The sequence below is a fragment of the Solanum lycopersicum genome, chromosome 11 (genome assembly GCF_036512215.1).
Source record: "Solanum lycopersicum chromosome 11, SLM_r2.1".
Lineage (NCBI taxonomy): Eukaryota > Viridiplantae > Streptophyta > Magnoliopsida > Solanales > Solanaceae > Solanum > Solanum lycopersicum.
In genome coordinates this window covers 59,505,983-59,522,304 of record NC_090810.1, presented here as the reverse complement: position 1 = coordinate 59,522,304, position 16,322 = coordinate 59,505,983, and the positions used below count along the sequence as shown (strand labels likewise).

Sequence of the window (16,322 nt, the reverse complement as noted above, 5' to 3'; positions counted from 1 at the left end):
CCAATTTTCATGTGCTATAGTCCATGGGATTTTTGGTGATCCGGCATTCAACGTGATTTTTGTCGAAAATTTATATGGAAGTTTATTATGACCTTATCTATGGAGACAGTTAGTCACCACGGCAAAATTAACCTATTTTCAAGGTCAAACGATCCCAGAGCATGTAAACCTCAATTTTCATGTGTTATAGTCCACCATCTTTTTTGGTGATTCAAAATTTCAATGTCATTTTTGCCAAAAAATTATATGAACGTTCATTAAGACCTTAGTTATGGAGTCAATTGGTCACCACGGTCAAAACGACCCAATTTAGAGGTCAAACGAGCCCAAAGGTGGTAAGTCCCCATTTTGCCGATTTTCGTGTGCCATAGTAAATGTCGATTTTGGTGATTCAGAATTACAATATGATTTTTGCCGTAAAAATTTACACGCATGTTGGTTAAGACTTTATTTATAAAGCCAGTTAGTCACCACGGCAAAAACAATCCATTTTCAAGGTCAAACGAGCCCAGAGTAGTTAAACCTCCATCTTGCAATTTTCATGTGCTATAGTACATAGAATTTTTGTTGATCCGGCATTCAACGTAATTTTGTCGAAAATTAACATGGAAGTTTTTAAGACCTTATCTGTGTAGCTAGTTAGTCACCAAGGCAAAAACAACCTATTTTCAAGGTCAAACGAGCCTAAAGCATATAAACCCTATATATTGTCAATTTTCGTGTGTTATAGTTCACCATCTTTTTTGGTGATTCAAAATTTCAAAGTCATTTTTGCCAAAAATTTATATGAACGTTCATTAAGACCTTAGTTATGGAGTTAGTTGGTCACCACGGCCAAAACGATCCAATTTAGAGGTCAAACTAGCATAGAGTTGGTAAGCTCCATCGTGTGCTATATAGTAAATGTTGATTTTAGTGATCTAAAATTCCAATATGATTTTTGCCGAATATTTACATGCACGTTCGTTAAGACTTTATCTATGGAGCTAGTTAGTCACCACGGCAAAAACAATTCATTTTCAAGTTCAAAGGAGCCTAGAGCAGGTAAACCCCCATCTTGCTAATTTTCGTGTGCTATAGTCCATGGAATTTTTGGTGATCCGACATTCGACGTAATTTTTGTCAAAAATTTACATGCAAGTTTGTTATGACCATATCTATGGATCCATTTAGACATCACGGCAAAAATTAACCTATTTTCAAGGTCAAACGAGTCCAGAAAATATAAACGCTCTATATTGTCAAATTTCGTATGCTATATTCCAACATCTTTTTTGGTAATTCGAAATTTCGATGTCATTTTAGTTAAAAATTTATATGAACGTCCATTAAGACCTTAGTTATGTAATCAGTTGGTCACGACGGTCAAAATGATCCATTTTAGAGGTCAAACGAGCTCTGAGTTGGTAAACCCCCATTTTGCCAATTTTTCGTATGCTATAGTACATGAGAATTTTGGTGATTCAGAATTCCAATATGATTTTTGCCGAAAATTTACATACACGTTGGTTAAGACTTTATCTATGGAGCCAGTTAGTCACCACGACAAAAACAATCCATTTCAAGGTTAAAATGAGACCAAAGCAGGTAAACCCCCATCTTGCCAATTTTTGTGTGCTATAGTCCAAGGAATTTTCGGTGATCCGACATTCGACGTGATTTTTGTCAAAAATTTACATGGAAGTTTGTTATGACCTTATCTATGGAGTCAGTTAGTCACCACGGTAAAAACAATCAATTTTCAAGGTCAAACGAACCCAGAGAATGTAAACACTCTCTATTGTCAAATTTAGTGTGCTATAGTCCAACATCTTTTTTGGTGATTCAAAATTTCGACGTTATTTTTGCTAAAAATTTATATGAACGTCCATTAAGACCTTAGTTACGTAGTCAGTTGGTCAAGACGGTCAAAACGATTCATTTTAGAGGTCAAACGAGCCCAGAGCAAGTAAACCCCCATTTTGCCAATTTTCTTGTGCTATAGTACATGAGAATTTTGGTGATCCAGAATTCTAGTTTGATTTTTGCCGAAAATTTACATGCACATTGGCTAAGACTTTATCTATGGAGTAAGTTAGTCACCACGGCAAAAACAATTCATTTTCAAGATTAAACAAATCCAAAGCAGGTAAATCCCCATCTTGCCAATTTTCGTGTGCTATATAGTCCATATGATTTTTGGTGATCCGACATTCGACGTGATTTTTGTCGAAAATTTACATGAAAGTTTGTTAAGACCTTATCTAGGAGTCAGTTAGTCACCACGACAAAAATAACCCATTTTCAAAGTCAAACGAACCTAGAGCATGTAAACCCTCTATATTGTCAATTTTCGTGTGCTATAGTTTATCTTTTTTGGTGATTCAAAATTTCAGCGTCATTTTTGCCAAAAACTTATATGAACGTCCATTAAGACCTTAGTTATGGAGTCAGTTGGTCACCATGGTCAAAACGACCCATTTTAGAGGTAAAAGGAGCCCAGAGCAGGTAAACCCCATTTTGCCAATTTTCTTGTGCTATAGTACTTGTTGATTTTGGTGATCCAGAATTTCAATATGATTTTTGTCGAAAATTTACATGCACGTTCCATAAGACTTTATCTATGGAGTCAGTTAGTCACCACGACAAAAACAACCCATTTTCAAAGTCAAACGAGCCTAGAGTAGGTAAACTTCCATCGTGCCAATATTCGTGTGCTATAGTCCATAGGATTTTTGGTGATCCGGCATTCGACGTGATTTTTGTCGAAAATTTACATGGAAGTTTGTTAAGACCTTATCTATATAGTCAGTAGTCACCACGGCAAAAACAACTCATTTTCAAGGTCAAACGAGCCCAGCGTATGTAAACCCTCTATATTGCCAATTTTCATGTGCTATAGTCCATCTTTTTTTGTGATTCGAAATTTCAATGTCATTTTTGCCAAAAACTTATATGAACGTCTATTAAGAACTTAGTTATGAATCAGTTGGTACCACGGTCAAAACGATCCATTTTAGAGGTCAAACGAGCTCAGAATAGGTAAACCTCCATTTTGCCAATTTTTCGTGTGCAATAATATATGTTTGATTTTCTAAATTTGATTGGTAGACTATATTAGCCTGAAATTTGGTTTGGTCAATATCAAAAACAATCTCGTGACCAATAATCCACACAACAAACGTCAATTACTGGCGCTTCGAAATCGTAAAATACGAATTTATGATTTTGGACATTCTTTGGCTTCAGATATTATCAGTCCACGCAAAACAGTCTATCTGCTATATTACTCACCATGACAAGCATCGTTTTATTTAATTTTCGATATTTCGAGTTATGAAACAGAAAATCATAATTTTGTGCATTTTTTATGTAAATTTTGCTGATCCACCAAACCAACATGGTGACGAACAGTCAGCATGAAAAAGATGTTATTTTTTGGCGTTTCAAGATCATGAAACGTGAATTCATAATAATAGACACCTTGTGTCGATTGTTCATGCTGATTTACGAAACCCTTGTTCTTAATCGATGTCGTTCAAAATATGATTTTTTGGGGGAGACTATGCATAGTAGTAACAGTTACTACTCTCCATGTACAAATCTCACCAAACATATACATTCAATGGAATAGCTACTACCAACAGAGTTGAATCATCATTACCTGCTGCTTGGCCAAATTTTCTTCAAATGTTATTTTGCTTACCTTGGTGAAGAACGGTTACACTGATGAACCCAATTAAGCACGAGGCCTGGGTTAGCTAAGTTTTTATTTTCTTATCCTACGCGACACGTAAATATCAAGGCAAGAGAATAGAGTTCACATAATCTCAACAAGGCAGCCTTTACGCCTGCTCTTAATGGGATGGAGAACTGAGATTACTCCAGAATCCCATACAACTACAGAAAGATGACGAAGTCAGACGAGAAACCAAAAAAAAAATTTACAATGAAATCATAACCTGAATAATGAACATAAATAAGAGTAACAATAATTAATTGGTGACAAACCTTACATTAGCCTACAGTTCAATCCCAATTGTAACCAAAGTACACTGTACACATCTACTGCATAAACTCACCAATCGATAGTTGGGGATCCTGGCTATTAGCTCTGGATTCCAGATTTTAATAACAAATCAATAGAGATCTCCCACAGTCATTCCGACACTGCAACTTCTTGGTCAACTCTCCAGTAGTTAGCATCATTGTACTCTTTTGTTCCTGCCCCACCATCGTCTGTGCTCTCCTTTTCTGGTACCTTAGGAACAATGCTCCTTTTCAACGGAGCAGCTTCACCGACAATCCCTTCTTTAAGAGCATGTTCCATGGCCTTCTCGGTACCCTCCAATTCCACGCCAACAAATTCAACATCCTCTTCAAACAAAGAAGGAACAGTGGTTGCTTTCTGACTAGAATCAGATCCTGAACTTTTGCTAGAATCAGGAGATGAGACACCATTTGGAATAGATTCTCCACTACAACTAGTGGAATTAAGTGGTGTAGTTCCTGTTTCCCCTGGGTTGGCAAGATGGTCAGCAGAGTTACTATGGTCTAAAAATGGGTTGACAGTGGATCCACCAACTTGAAAATTTGAGGCATCCCCCCATGCTACCCATTCAGGCATAGACCTGTCTCCAAAGGGGTCGTCACTCCCTGATGTCTCGAACGTCATGTCAGTTGTGGAGCCTGCTTTTTCATTCTGTTGATTAAAGTCCCCATCATTACCAGAATTGGCTATGCTGAACCCATTAAAGGGGTTCGAACTGGAGTTAGGTATTGTATTAGAATTTTTGCTCTCAGCCAATTCATCCTCCTCTCCAACTACCACTTCATCATCACTATTGCTGTTGCTACTATTTGACATTCCATTGAGGTTAATATCCTCCATCACATCAGCAGGTGAGGTGCTCATAGAAGCATCACCAATTCTATCATCTTGGAATGCGAACCAATTTGAATTTGTGAACAAACTGCTGCAAAAGTGGAGGATGGGAAAAGGAAACGTAGGCATTATACAAACAGTAGTGAGTCCTAACAGATAAAACTGAAAGATATTACGACTCTGAAAAGCCTAGACAACTTGTATAAACTATGACATCTTAGGTTGTTATACATCCGCCCGTAAGAGATGGATGTCCCTTGTCCTGACCTTTAGAAGTATTAAGAGTTCCAGTTAGTTGACCATTGTTTTTGGAAGACCCAAAGAAACGAGGAGCACACATTTACCATAGTCAAAAATTGGAAAGAACTACGTTTTTCCCTTTCGTCATCTGTATGCCTTCTCTATTCTAGAAGGATATGTGCTCAAGTGATCCGTGACCAAAAATAAACATGGAAATCAGAACTCACCTCCCCTGATCATCTGCCAACCTCAGGGATGATATCACAACTTCAGCAGATTCGTCATCAAAATAAACATCCTACAATGCCAAAACATAACACTGTGAGAAACACCACCAAGGCAAGTGTAACAAATGGCAAATGCAATAATGATCGATAATATATCCACAAGGAAGACTGGTTAATCAGGGATGTGAAAGTATTGACCTCATCATCTCGATCGAGAGCTCCACGCCCCTGGAAAATGCAAGAAAGACCGTGAGTGAACTGACACTGAAAGTCGACCCCCCCCCCCAATTACCAAAGTTTGAGTTGGGGGATGCAGTACAAAAATGTTGATGAGCTTATATATTCCTCTTTCTTCCTTTCTACGCACGCAGAAGCCCACACTACCCAAATTTCACCTCCCAAAACGAAATAAAATTTACCTCTTCAGCATCATCATTATCATATATGGTGTAACGAAATGCTTGACTCAGATTATTCGCTAAAGCTGCTACATCATAATCTCTGTCATGAACGTCTTCCTCATCACTCTCCCTCGTTCTGTCGTGCAATGCAGTAGGTCGGCTGGCATACAAATAAAGGACATTAACATAGAACAGCAGCGTAGAAAAGGGATTACTAAGGAACTTAAAAAAATAACTTTTCCACCAAAAGAACGATTCAAATACACCTCCAATCATCTTAAACAGTAATTGAACCCATATTTATCCCCGAGAAATTCTGCAAGCCTCTCTTTGATAACTTTATTAATGAGTTACCCTCAGTTGGCTTCATCTAATAACAAGACATCTTGGAATACTTGATCACAACAAAAATAAAGTTTATTGTGACAGATTCTGGTCAACAAAAGCATGTCTTTCAGTTAATTCCTGGCTTGTCCCACCCACCACCATTTCCTCTTTTCCCAATTTTCCACTTGCTCCTCATGTTTGAAGATCCTAACATTGACAGGAAAGGTACTATGGACGGGAGTGCAGCTTGTTTGAACACCAACAACATGGTGAATGACTTGCTTGAGGTATCGGATACTTCAAACCTCACTTTGAGCATACTCTTTATTTAATTCTCCTAATTGTACTACAACTGTACAAGGGCACTGCCAACACATAAAAATTATAGCCCAAGAATGGTTCCAAGCAGTAGCTTCAATACAATAATAATCCAACTTTAGATCTCTGTCTTAGTATAATGCACACAAACATTATGAGAATTTCATTTTGGCAATAAAGTTGGCAGAAAAGAGGAAAAGAGATAGAACCTTACCCACAAGCCCAGCGGTAGACATTTTCTAATGTATTACGCTCCTGTAAGACAGTGGTATGCCAATCACTAAATTCCATATTCTTCTGGACGAGCAGCAAAACCAGTTAGAACAGAAAAGTCAGTATTAAGAGACAATACCAATATCAACAAAAGGTAGGCATGAGAGTAGTGAGCTCCAGCAATTTGAATATCAACAGGCACCTCAAAATAGACACCGCCCTAACAGAGCGTGATCATCTATTCGTGAAAAGGAAATTATTTGCCGAGAGATCGTTCAAACCATTCTATTCGTATGCAGATCTGAACAAATATCGATGTACACTCCGATGTTGCAAAAAATGAACCAAATTCGTAAAACCCCCGCTCCTATGCAATAGCTCGCAAACCACATAGGAGAGGTAACCCTAAACCCGCACGAGGCAAGCCTGGTGCGACAAGCTCGACCCAGAAGGCAAACCCCTTGATTCCGCTGGCAAGGGGTTTTGAACTTGAGACCTCCAGGCTCCAACATGGAAGTCCCCAGCTCAAACCACTGGGCCACCCCGAAGGTTAATGAACCAAGTTTTAGTGCCAATTTTTTAAAAAAAATTCTAGAGTGTGAAGGCATGTAACAGTTTGTTGAAATTATCTTCCCATTCCCACCATGAAGTTTCAAAAAAGAACATTATCTTAAAGGGGAACACGGTATATTTAACATTAAAGATTCAGTAATAATTACTCCTCATAAGAGAGAGACTCAGAAACTTAGGTTTTGTGAAGCATATCAAGCAACAAAATTATATCTGACAAACCTCGAGATGTGCTCGAATGCAGTTGTCGTTGTTTCCCAACTGAATAAGTTTGTTAGAAATCCTAGTAATATGCCCTATATTACCTACTCGGGGTGCTTGTTTTCCAGTAGCTGGTAAGGTGGGCTGCATCAGTTAAAAAAACACCATTAAATACTAGCACAAGTTATTACCAGCATTGATACTGCATAGTTCACATTAAACAGACTTATCCTTCAGAAGGGGAGAAAATTCGGGAGAACTTTGTTCGAATGTGAAGGGGGATAGTGCACAAAATCAAAAACCTCAAACAAAGGATTTCATTGCTTCACAAAGATTAACCTGATTTCCGTCACCAGAAACTGTAGGCTGTTTATCTGTTTGGATAATTTTCCCAATCAAATTGCACTCCTCAAAAAGATGGTCAACGATTGTGTTGGTCTTACTTTCCAAGCATGAGTATATTATACTCTCCACATGATGATGTAATGCATTGTTATAAGGGTACCTATACAAAAATTAAGCAAATGGTAACAATGTTAATCGGAAGTTGGTTTTAGGAAAGATCAATAATAAGGATCTATGAACGTGAACATTAACATCTTACTCAAAAAATAGATTCAGGACCCTCTCAATTGTCCCAGAGCTGATCAATTCTCTCTCTGCAACTTCATTACCAGTCTTCAGTAGCACAGAAATGAATTCCACTACCTATAAGGGAGATAAAAATAAAAGTAAGATGGAAAGCTTAAAAGGCTAGGACAAGATTATCAACTCAATAGACCAGACACAAACTCCGCAGGCATTCAAGAACTGGTTGTACTTATGCAAAGATACTATTCCAGGTAATAGAGCCTAAATGCCTAACAATTATATCCCAAATTTCCATCAGAATAACTAGCACAAGATCTATAACTCCTTTGCGACAGAGACATAAAACCATTTGATCTCTTAACAACAAATAGGAAACAGCATAATCGCTTTGCATATCTCCTGAGAGAACACCAGTCAAATAGTAAAGGAATAACGAAGGCCAGCTCATTCTGTTCCAAGTATAAAATCAAGACAAACCTTTAAACGATGCTTTCCTAGAGGCGGCCTGAGTTCTCCATATGTTGTTGGCAGAACCTTCTCATCAGAGGACACATTCAACAGCTCAAGCAAACCACCTGTACCACAAGTGATGTCAAAGTTGTTGAACTTTTCAAATGAGCAAGCAACAGATAAACAAATTTCATAACTGCAAGTTATATCTGCTTGTAACTTTTTTTCTTGTTATTGCCGGGTGGCAAGAGGGTATCACTTTGTATAGATGTTGCATTATGAACCCCCCCCCCCCCCTCCAAAAAAAAAAACTGGTCTACAGTGGAGAATTTGAAATTGACCTTTTTCAATATTAAACAAGTATCCAAATTAAAAACTGTACAATTCCACATAAGAGAACTTACTAAGTTTAGGAAGCATTGCATCGATAGTGTCTGGATTGACATGCACGGGAGACTCATAAATCTGCTGGTTCCGGAAAGAATACATCATGGATGATGGAATTGATCTTTTTGGATCCAGCAGAGAGATGCAGACAGACAGTGAATGGACAAGGGAAGATTTTGAATGTGAGTCTTCAAGGGCATGACCAAATATCCTCGCTACAAAACTGCAAGCAGAGAAAGTTGTGAACTTAATGAATAAAAGTTACTATCTGCTGAAAAGATATGTCAAGACAGAGATCAACTTCCAAGGGAAATATCAACCCAAGATCCAACAAACCTTGGGCTTGATAGTTTGGTGGCCAAAGGGGATGGTGTGTTTCTGGTTATTGCACATAGTGATTCTGCTGCATTAGCATGTACTTCAGGAGAACACTGGACAAAGAAAAATAATACATCAAAAGAGTCTCGAGCATAAATCCTCATTGATTAAAACACAAAGTTACATGCTCCGAAACAAACTTAGAAATATATTAACTATTACCGAAAATAAGAATTTAAAAAGGAAAAAAAAAGAGAGTTCTCAGTCAAATCAATTGAGGTGGAGCAAAGAGGACATGCATCCATAACTGGAGAGAACTTATAATTCAGTGGTCTGCTAACAGGTAATTCCTATCAGCTAAGGAAAAAATTCTAGCTCCTGCTGCTCCTAACACCAGAAACTCACTAGACTCTTTGCAACATTAGATAACCAACAATTTAACATGTAAACCAGTTAAGCAAGTTTCGATGAATGATCTGTAAAGGCACTGCAAAGAAATAATAATAACAAGAAATACAAGAACAGATACCAACGGACAGGCGAAGCAGCGCAATCATATAATACTCTAGAAAAGATGCATTCAATATTAAAATGCTCTGTAAACATTTCCCCATGTGTATACATCCAACCACTATTAGCATAAAATCAGGTAGCTGCGTATCTTTTTACTTACAGAGGGACTCAATTTGTCCACGATCATTTCTAATAAATTGCTCTCAGTCAACCATTGCATCACATCCATAGTAGTGGGGTACATATGATCATCAGCTCCTACAAGTCGCACCAAAACCTTGAAAGGAAGGACTTGTTAGAGCAAATTATCCATATAACAATTTGACTATGTTAGTGATTGCATCAGATGGTAGAAGAAAAAACCAAGCAAACTAACCTCCATTATGGATGTGATGCCAATCAAATCCACCATCTGTTGGAAAACATCATGATGGGCCTGTAACCAAAAAAATTAGAAGCAGGAACAAATACCAAGCCCTTCAACAGAAAAAGAGGAGAAATAAAAAAAAACGCATTTAAAACAACCATATACAGGTTGCAAAGACACATAATGCAACTTAATTCAACCATCTAAAGAAGGTTAATTCCAAGAAGATTCAAGCCAAAGAGTGCAAGACACATTATGCAACTTCAGTACTAGACAATGTAGGGTTCTAGAACATAGGATGATTTGAAATTTTGGAAAATGAAGCGACAGCTTAAGCTCGCAATGGAACAGCGGAGCAAGGTCAAACAACATGTAAAAAAACTATTGGAAGGAAGGAAACACAAGGATTGTAATTTCATATATAGTGAAAGCATCCCAGGCTCCCCATTGTAGAAGCAAGAAGCACAATAAGAGGGAAAACGATGCACATCAATTAAAACTTTCAGACCTAATCAAATTTTGCAAAAAATTTGATGATGCATAAGAGAAAAGGCAGGATTGACCAAAGCTCCAGAGATCCTAAAGCTCTTTCATAGTCAACCAGATGGTAAGATAAGTAGTACAAGAAGAGATAATTGGCAAAAGCAGAGTGTTCTCTTTAGAAAGCAAAGAAGTGAAAATCTAAATATTTGGAATTGAGACAAGACTCTAACAGGGACAATATGAGGTATATATTTTAGGAAGACTATTCAAGATTGGGAATGGATCAAGTATGTTACAAAATAATATATATAATTACCCTATCGGAATGACAAGGGAAATAGGAAGATAAACAGAACTACAGAAGGGAAGCAATGTTATTATTTGAAATTGGCAGAAACGGGAGACTGAAAAAGTTCTGGAACATCAGAGTCTCCCAAATAAGTACCTTTCCTGTCTGTTGTGCAGCACAGGATGCTATTTAACCCGAAAATTGAAGGAATAGAAGAAGATTTTCTGTGATTTGGTGTTGCATGTGCAAATAATCGTATTGTTCGATATCTCGTGTGTGTTGCTGAGGACAGTGGAGGAAGCAATCTCGTGTTAGAGATTACATATGATCGGCCAGGTAAAGAATTAGCATAATGGCAACATCACATCCTCTTCGGAGCATACGAACACATTAAGAGATCCTTCTAATTCCACTTGTATTTGCGGTATAACAAGATATTGCTATTAGTTTGTCGAACTTGATAGATGGCAGTGGATGACTCAACTACAGTTATTTTATACATGTTCTTTTTTACACTGACTTGGTGTTTATTGATGATATTTATTGTGTCTTAATTGATAATCTACCATAGACGAGCGATAAAATACATACTTCTTGATGAAAACATTACATCATTAACTACATGAAGAAGGTAAAGACAAAAACTTGTACTATTCATGACATGCAATGGGGATTACTAGGCAAACCTGAACATAATTCATAAGTGCAGCAGTCTTTCGCACCATAAGGCATATCACCACCTACAATTCAGCAAGAACTACATAAAGCAACTCCTTTTAGATCAAAAAGTAAACATTTAAACAATGAAAACCAAGGTATTTTGCCCACAGAGCTTGTGGATGAATCAATTTTTATACCTTACTAAAATACCCAGCCAGCAGGGCACTATGGGGACGACTTGGCTCCAAAAATGAGAAGAGCAAATTCATTAGCTGCAGCAACACAGAGAGAGATTGAAACATCAGAGAGGAAGACCTTTACTTTTTGCTTAAAATATCATTACTCCATGTTGTGAATACAGTACCTCCTCGTCATCCACTAAAGTCTTAAGGATGACATCAATTTCACAAGTAAATATCTCACAGGCAATGAAAGGGAACCTAGAAGATGAAACGACATCAAAAGCAAGAAACAATTGTTGATAAATGATTAAATTAAAGAAAACTACAGACACTTGCAAAAAGAAATACTGACATAACTGTTAAAACCAGGTCAACTCCTGTAGAAACTTACTTAAATGTCCGTTTGCTATCAGCATCCTCAGAAGGCTCTTCAACAATGTAGCGCAGTAACTGCTCAACCTGTGTTCTCTCCCTCAAACTGAAAATAGAAAATGATAACCATGTTTCAGTGAATCTGAAATTTTAAGCTGAACTAAAAACAGTTAGTCAGCAACTATACTCTCTCCTGGGCACAAGTCAAATTATAAACATCTAATTAAGTTAAAACTGGGAGAAATTTTACAAATTTATGAGACGACTGTTCAAAGCTTTGCACTCTTGGATTATTTCTTCTTCATCAAGAAGCTCTTCCAAAGTGAAATTTTCCTTGTCTAGCACTGCTTCAACCTAAAATCCCAAGGAAAGAAAAGATCATAAGCAACATCATTCACCAGGTTGGAAAGAAAGTCATCGGAAAAAACAAATAAACACATGTAGTGTTGAGGTGACGAATTCATTGAACAGTATTTACAGCGCAAGCTAGATGTACTCAATGTCACAATAAGAATAACGCAACACCAGGTTACGCAAGAAAGAGAAGGGCATAAAGTATAATAAAACTACATTATTTAGTGATCCATCAAGCAGATGGATCTAACGGCTGCAATGAAGAATTGCCAATTCAAGAATTACTCCCAACATAAAAATTGTTATATATAGCACTTATCTTCACTTTGTTGACGTCTTCCCATTAAATTTTTTGGTATATTATGATTTAAGAGTTACCATCGTGATCTCAATTAATATGAAATTACTCAACAGTCCTAAATTATTTTAACCAAATTCCTTAAAACATATATGACGATTCTACTCACTTAATTCAATTTTGATCGGAAGGGGACCATATACAAATGAATTTAGCTAAGAACAACTATCATTCTTATTAACTAATTATGAAGAGCTACACTAAAATCAAAAATGAACTTAGCTCAAAACAGCCATCATTCTTAATAACTAATTATGAAGAGCTAAACAGAGTTAAACTACCACTAAAGGTAACAGAAAGAACACTAGAAAATACATAGTTGAAACACCACTAAAAACACTTCCATAATCTATAAATTATAGTCTGAAAACAGCATGTACACTATTTCGCCAATTCAAACACAGAAGAGCGAAATATGCTTTGAAAACGGAAACTGTACAAGCAAAACATCACAGAAGATCAAAATAACAAGGCCGGGAAACTTCTTTTTCAGCTCATTCATTTTGAACACTGCTCCCCAATTCAACATCACAGACACAGAAGTTCAAAATATACTTCGAAAACGCAAACTCTATAGCGAAACATCACAGAAGATCAAAATAATTAAAATCGAGAAAATTCATTTTAGCTCATTCTATTTGAACACAGTTACACCAATTCATCATCACAGAAGTTAAAAATAATTGAGTCGTGAAATTCCTTCCTCGGCTCATACAATTTGAACACTGCTCCACCAATTCAAAATCACACAAGATCAAAAACATACTTGGAAAACACAAACTCTACAACCAAAATATCACAGAACATCAGAATAATTTAGTTGTACATAACTAGAACCTTCCAAAACATATTCGAACACTGCTCCTCCAATCCAACATCATGAAAGCATGCTTCCGAAATGAAAATACCAGCAAAACATCACAGAACATCAAAGAAAATTCAGCTCATTCACTGAACACTATACAACAGTCATAGATAACTGAAACCTTCCAAAACATATTTAAACACTGCTCAGCCAATTCAACATCATCAAAACATGCTTAGAAAACGAAAATACCAGCAAAACATCACAAAACATCAAAGACATTCAGCTCATTCAATCTGAACACTATACAACAGTCATAGATAACTGAAACCTTCCAAAACATATTTAAACATTGCTCAGCCAATTCAACATCATCAAAACATGCTTCGAAAACGAAAATACCAGCAAAACATCACAAAACATCAAAAAAAAAATCAGCTCATTCAATCTGAACACTATACAACAGTCATAGATAACTGAAACCTTCCGAAACATATCTAAACACTGTTCAGCCAATTCAACATCATCAAAACATGCTTAGAAAACGAAAATACCAGCAAAACATCAAAGAGAATCAGCTCATTCAATCTGAACATCAGTCATAGATAACTGAAACCTTCCAAAACATATTTAAACACTGCTCAGCCAATTCAACATCATCAAAACATGCTTCGAAAACGAAAATACCAGCAAAACATCACAAAACATCAAAATAAAATTCAGCTCATTCAATTCGAACACTATACAACAGTCATAGATAACTGGAACCTTCCAACACATACTAGCCAATTCAACATCACAGAATATATCAAACATGCTTCGAAAATGAAAATACCAAGCGAAACATCACAGAACATCAAAAAAATAAAAATCAGCTCATTCAATTTGAACACTGTTATACAAACATGGATCCAGAATACATACCGGAGAACAAGACGACAGAACTGGAAGCTTCCAAAACATATTTGAATCAGAGATTAACAGCCGAACAGATCTATAAACCCTAAAATTGAATCGACAGATTCGAAACGTAGAGCTTTTTCAAGCTTTTTCTATTTGGAGCGAAATAGATATTGAACCAAACCCTAGCTTTTGAAGATCAAAGAGAAAACGAAGCCGTAAATATCAATAGAGCGAGAAAAGAGAGAGAGAGTTTTTTTTTTTCATAAAAATGGCAAGGAGGACTAAACGAAGGCTATAATATTTTTGTTGGATGGGTGGGTATAAGGGGGTGATAGGAACGAGAAAGTTACAAAAACTACAAATTTTGATTTGAAGTTTATTAATCGGTATTAAATTCGAGCTCTGAATATAAAATTTGATTATAATAAAAAAAATTTAATTCTTAAAAATATTATTATATATATAAATTTAGATTAGTTAGACTAATATTAATAATAGCATAATCACTCCAAAATGAATATGAACATAGAATAAAATAAAATTTGAATTTTTTAATTTGATTTTAACTTTAAAAAAAAAACAATTTTTGATGTGTAAAAATAGACATTTAAATATATATAAAATTAAATAAGTATATATATATATATTTACATGACAATTTAGAGACGAAGCTAGGTGAAGATATTTGAATTCGATCAAACGATCTAACTTTTACGTTGTATTTTTACCAAAAAATTAAATAAATGTATATGCGTATTGACTAGTAAACCTGGTTCGATGATAAAAAAGTAACTCTAAAATGTTAGTTGTGGGTTCGAACTCTACCCCCACCGCGTAATCTGGATCACCCTTTCTTTTAGAATTTCCAAATTCTTAATTTTAACTTCACATTTATGTGATATACACTCAAAATAATGTATATTATATAGTGCTTACTTATATCGTAATTAAAAATTTTAAATATCAATTAATATCAAAGTAAAATATATGTTCACAGATTATTTGGAGAAAATAATGTTAGATGAAAAGGATTATCGATCATAAAGTAACTTTGGAAAAAATTACTATGTCATTGTGTTGTTTAATTAAAGATAATTCATTCATTTGATCTATTAATTATTTTTTTGTCACATGTGTATTTATGTATTGCTTCTAAATAGTTATTTTAGAAAATAGAACTTTATTTTAAAATAGAATATGAGGTGTTTTGCCAATGAAATTTTTTATATTTTTTTTTTGGAGCTGGATTTTGAAAAGTATTTATGCCTCATTTGTTTTCAGTAAAATTAAGACGTTTGAATCTGAATATACATCTGAATGTTAAGATATGCAGTAAGATCTAGATGTGAATATCTAAATAAACATCTAAATATTAAGATGTGTTCTCTGAATCTGAACACTGAATTATTGAAACCGTTTGTTTTTTATATCTGAATGTACATATTAAATTAAATGTTATATCAATAAAATATTATTAAAATCTTATTTTAGTAAAATAATTTTTCAAGACAACTTTCACATTTAGCAAACATAAAATTCATATACAATTAAAGCGAATTGAATAAAATGAAGTGTATAAAACAAAAAAGAGAAAGAGACTTGGACAGAGAATTGTATAAAATGAATTATATAATTATAAGTGTATAGACGATTATATACAATTTTAAATTGTATAAAATGAGAAAGATAGAAAGGCAAAAAAGACATGGGTAGGGAATATACAGTTAATTCGAATTGTATAAAATGAGAAAGAGATAAATTATATACAATTTGAAATTGTGTAAAACGAGAAAGAGAGAAAGGCAAAAGAGACTTGGGCACAAATTACTTTTATTGTATAATTATAAGTGTATAGGACAAAAATATATGTATTTGCATGTGTATATACAACTTTCGCTCGCTATATACAGTTGGAAAAGCAATTTATAT

General features: G+C 35.4%; 1 protein-coding gene across 4 annotated transcripts; it reads right to left on the bottom strand.

The window, feature by feature from the left end:
- Window positions 1–3,922: 3,922 nt before the first annotated feature.
- LOC101260507 (uncharacterized) lies at window positions 3,923–14,757 on the bottom strand. Of its 4 annotated transcripts, none has more exons than XM_004251092.5 (19): window positions 14,415–14,757; window positions 12,224–12,327; window positions 11,993–12,079; window positions 11,784–11,859; window positions 11,617–11,691; window positions 11,446–11,499; window positions 9,997–10,056; window positions 9,781–9,897; window positions 9,126–9,220; window positions 8,807–9,012; window positions 8,430–8,527; window positions 7,966–8,069; window positions 7,701–7,866; window positions 7,383–7,505; window positions 6,592–6,674; window positions 5,751–5,892; window positions 5,530–5,559; window positions 5,332–5,402; window positions 3,923–4,955 (listed from the first exon to the last, which is right to left on the bottom strand). In XM_004251092.5, exons 1-19 carry the CDS (start codon window positions 14,451–14,453, stop codon window positions 4,139–4,141), a joined length of 2,547 nt encoding a protein of 848 aa, XP_004251140.2. In that variant the 5' UTR covers window positions 14,454–14,757; the 3' UTR covers window positions 3,923–4,138. The 4 variants fall into 4 exon arrangements, with proteins under 4 accessions (XP_004251140.2, XP_010313413.2, XP_010313414.2 ...); XM_010315111.4 differs by having other exon boundaries at window positions 3,923–4,952; XM_010315112.4 differs by having other exon boundaries at window positions 6,592–6,671.
- Window positions 14,758–16,322: the final 1,565 nt, after the last annotated feature.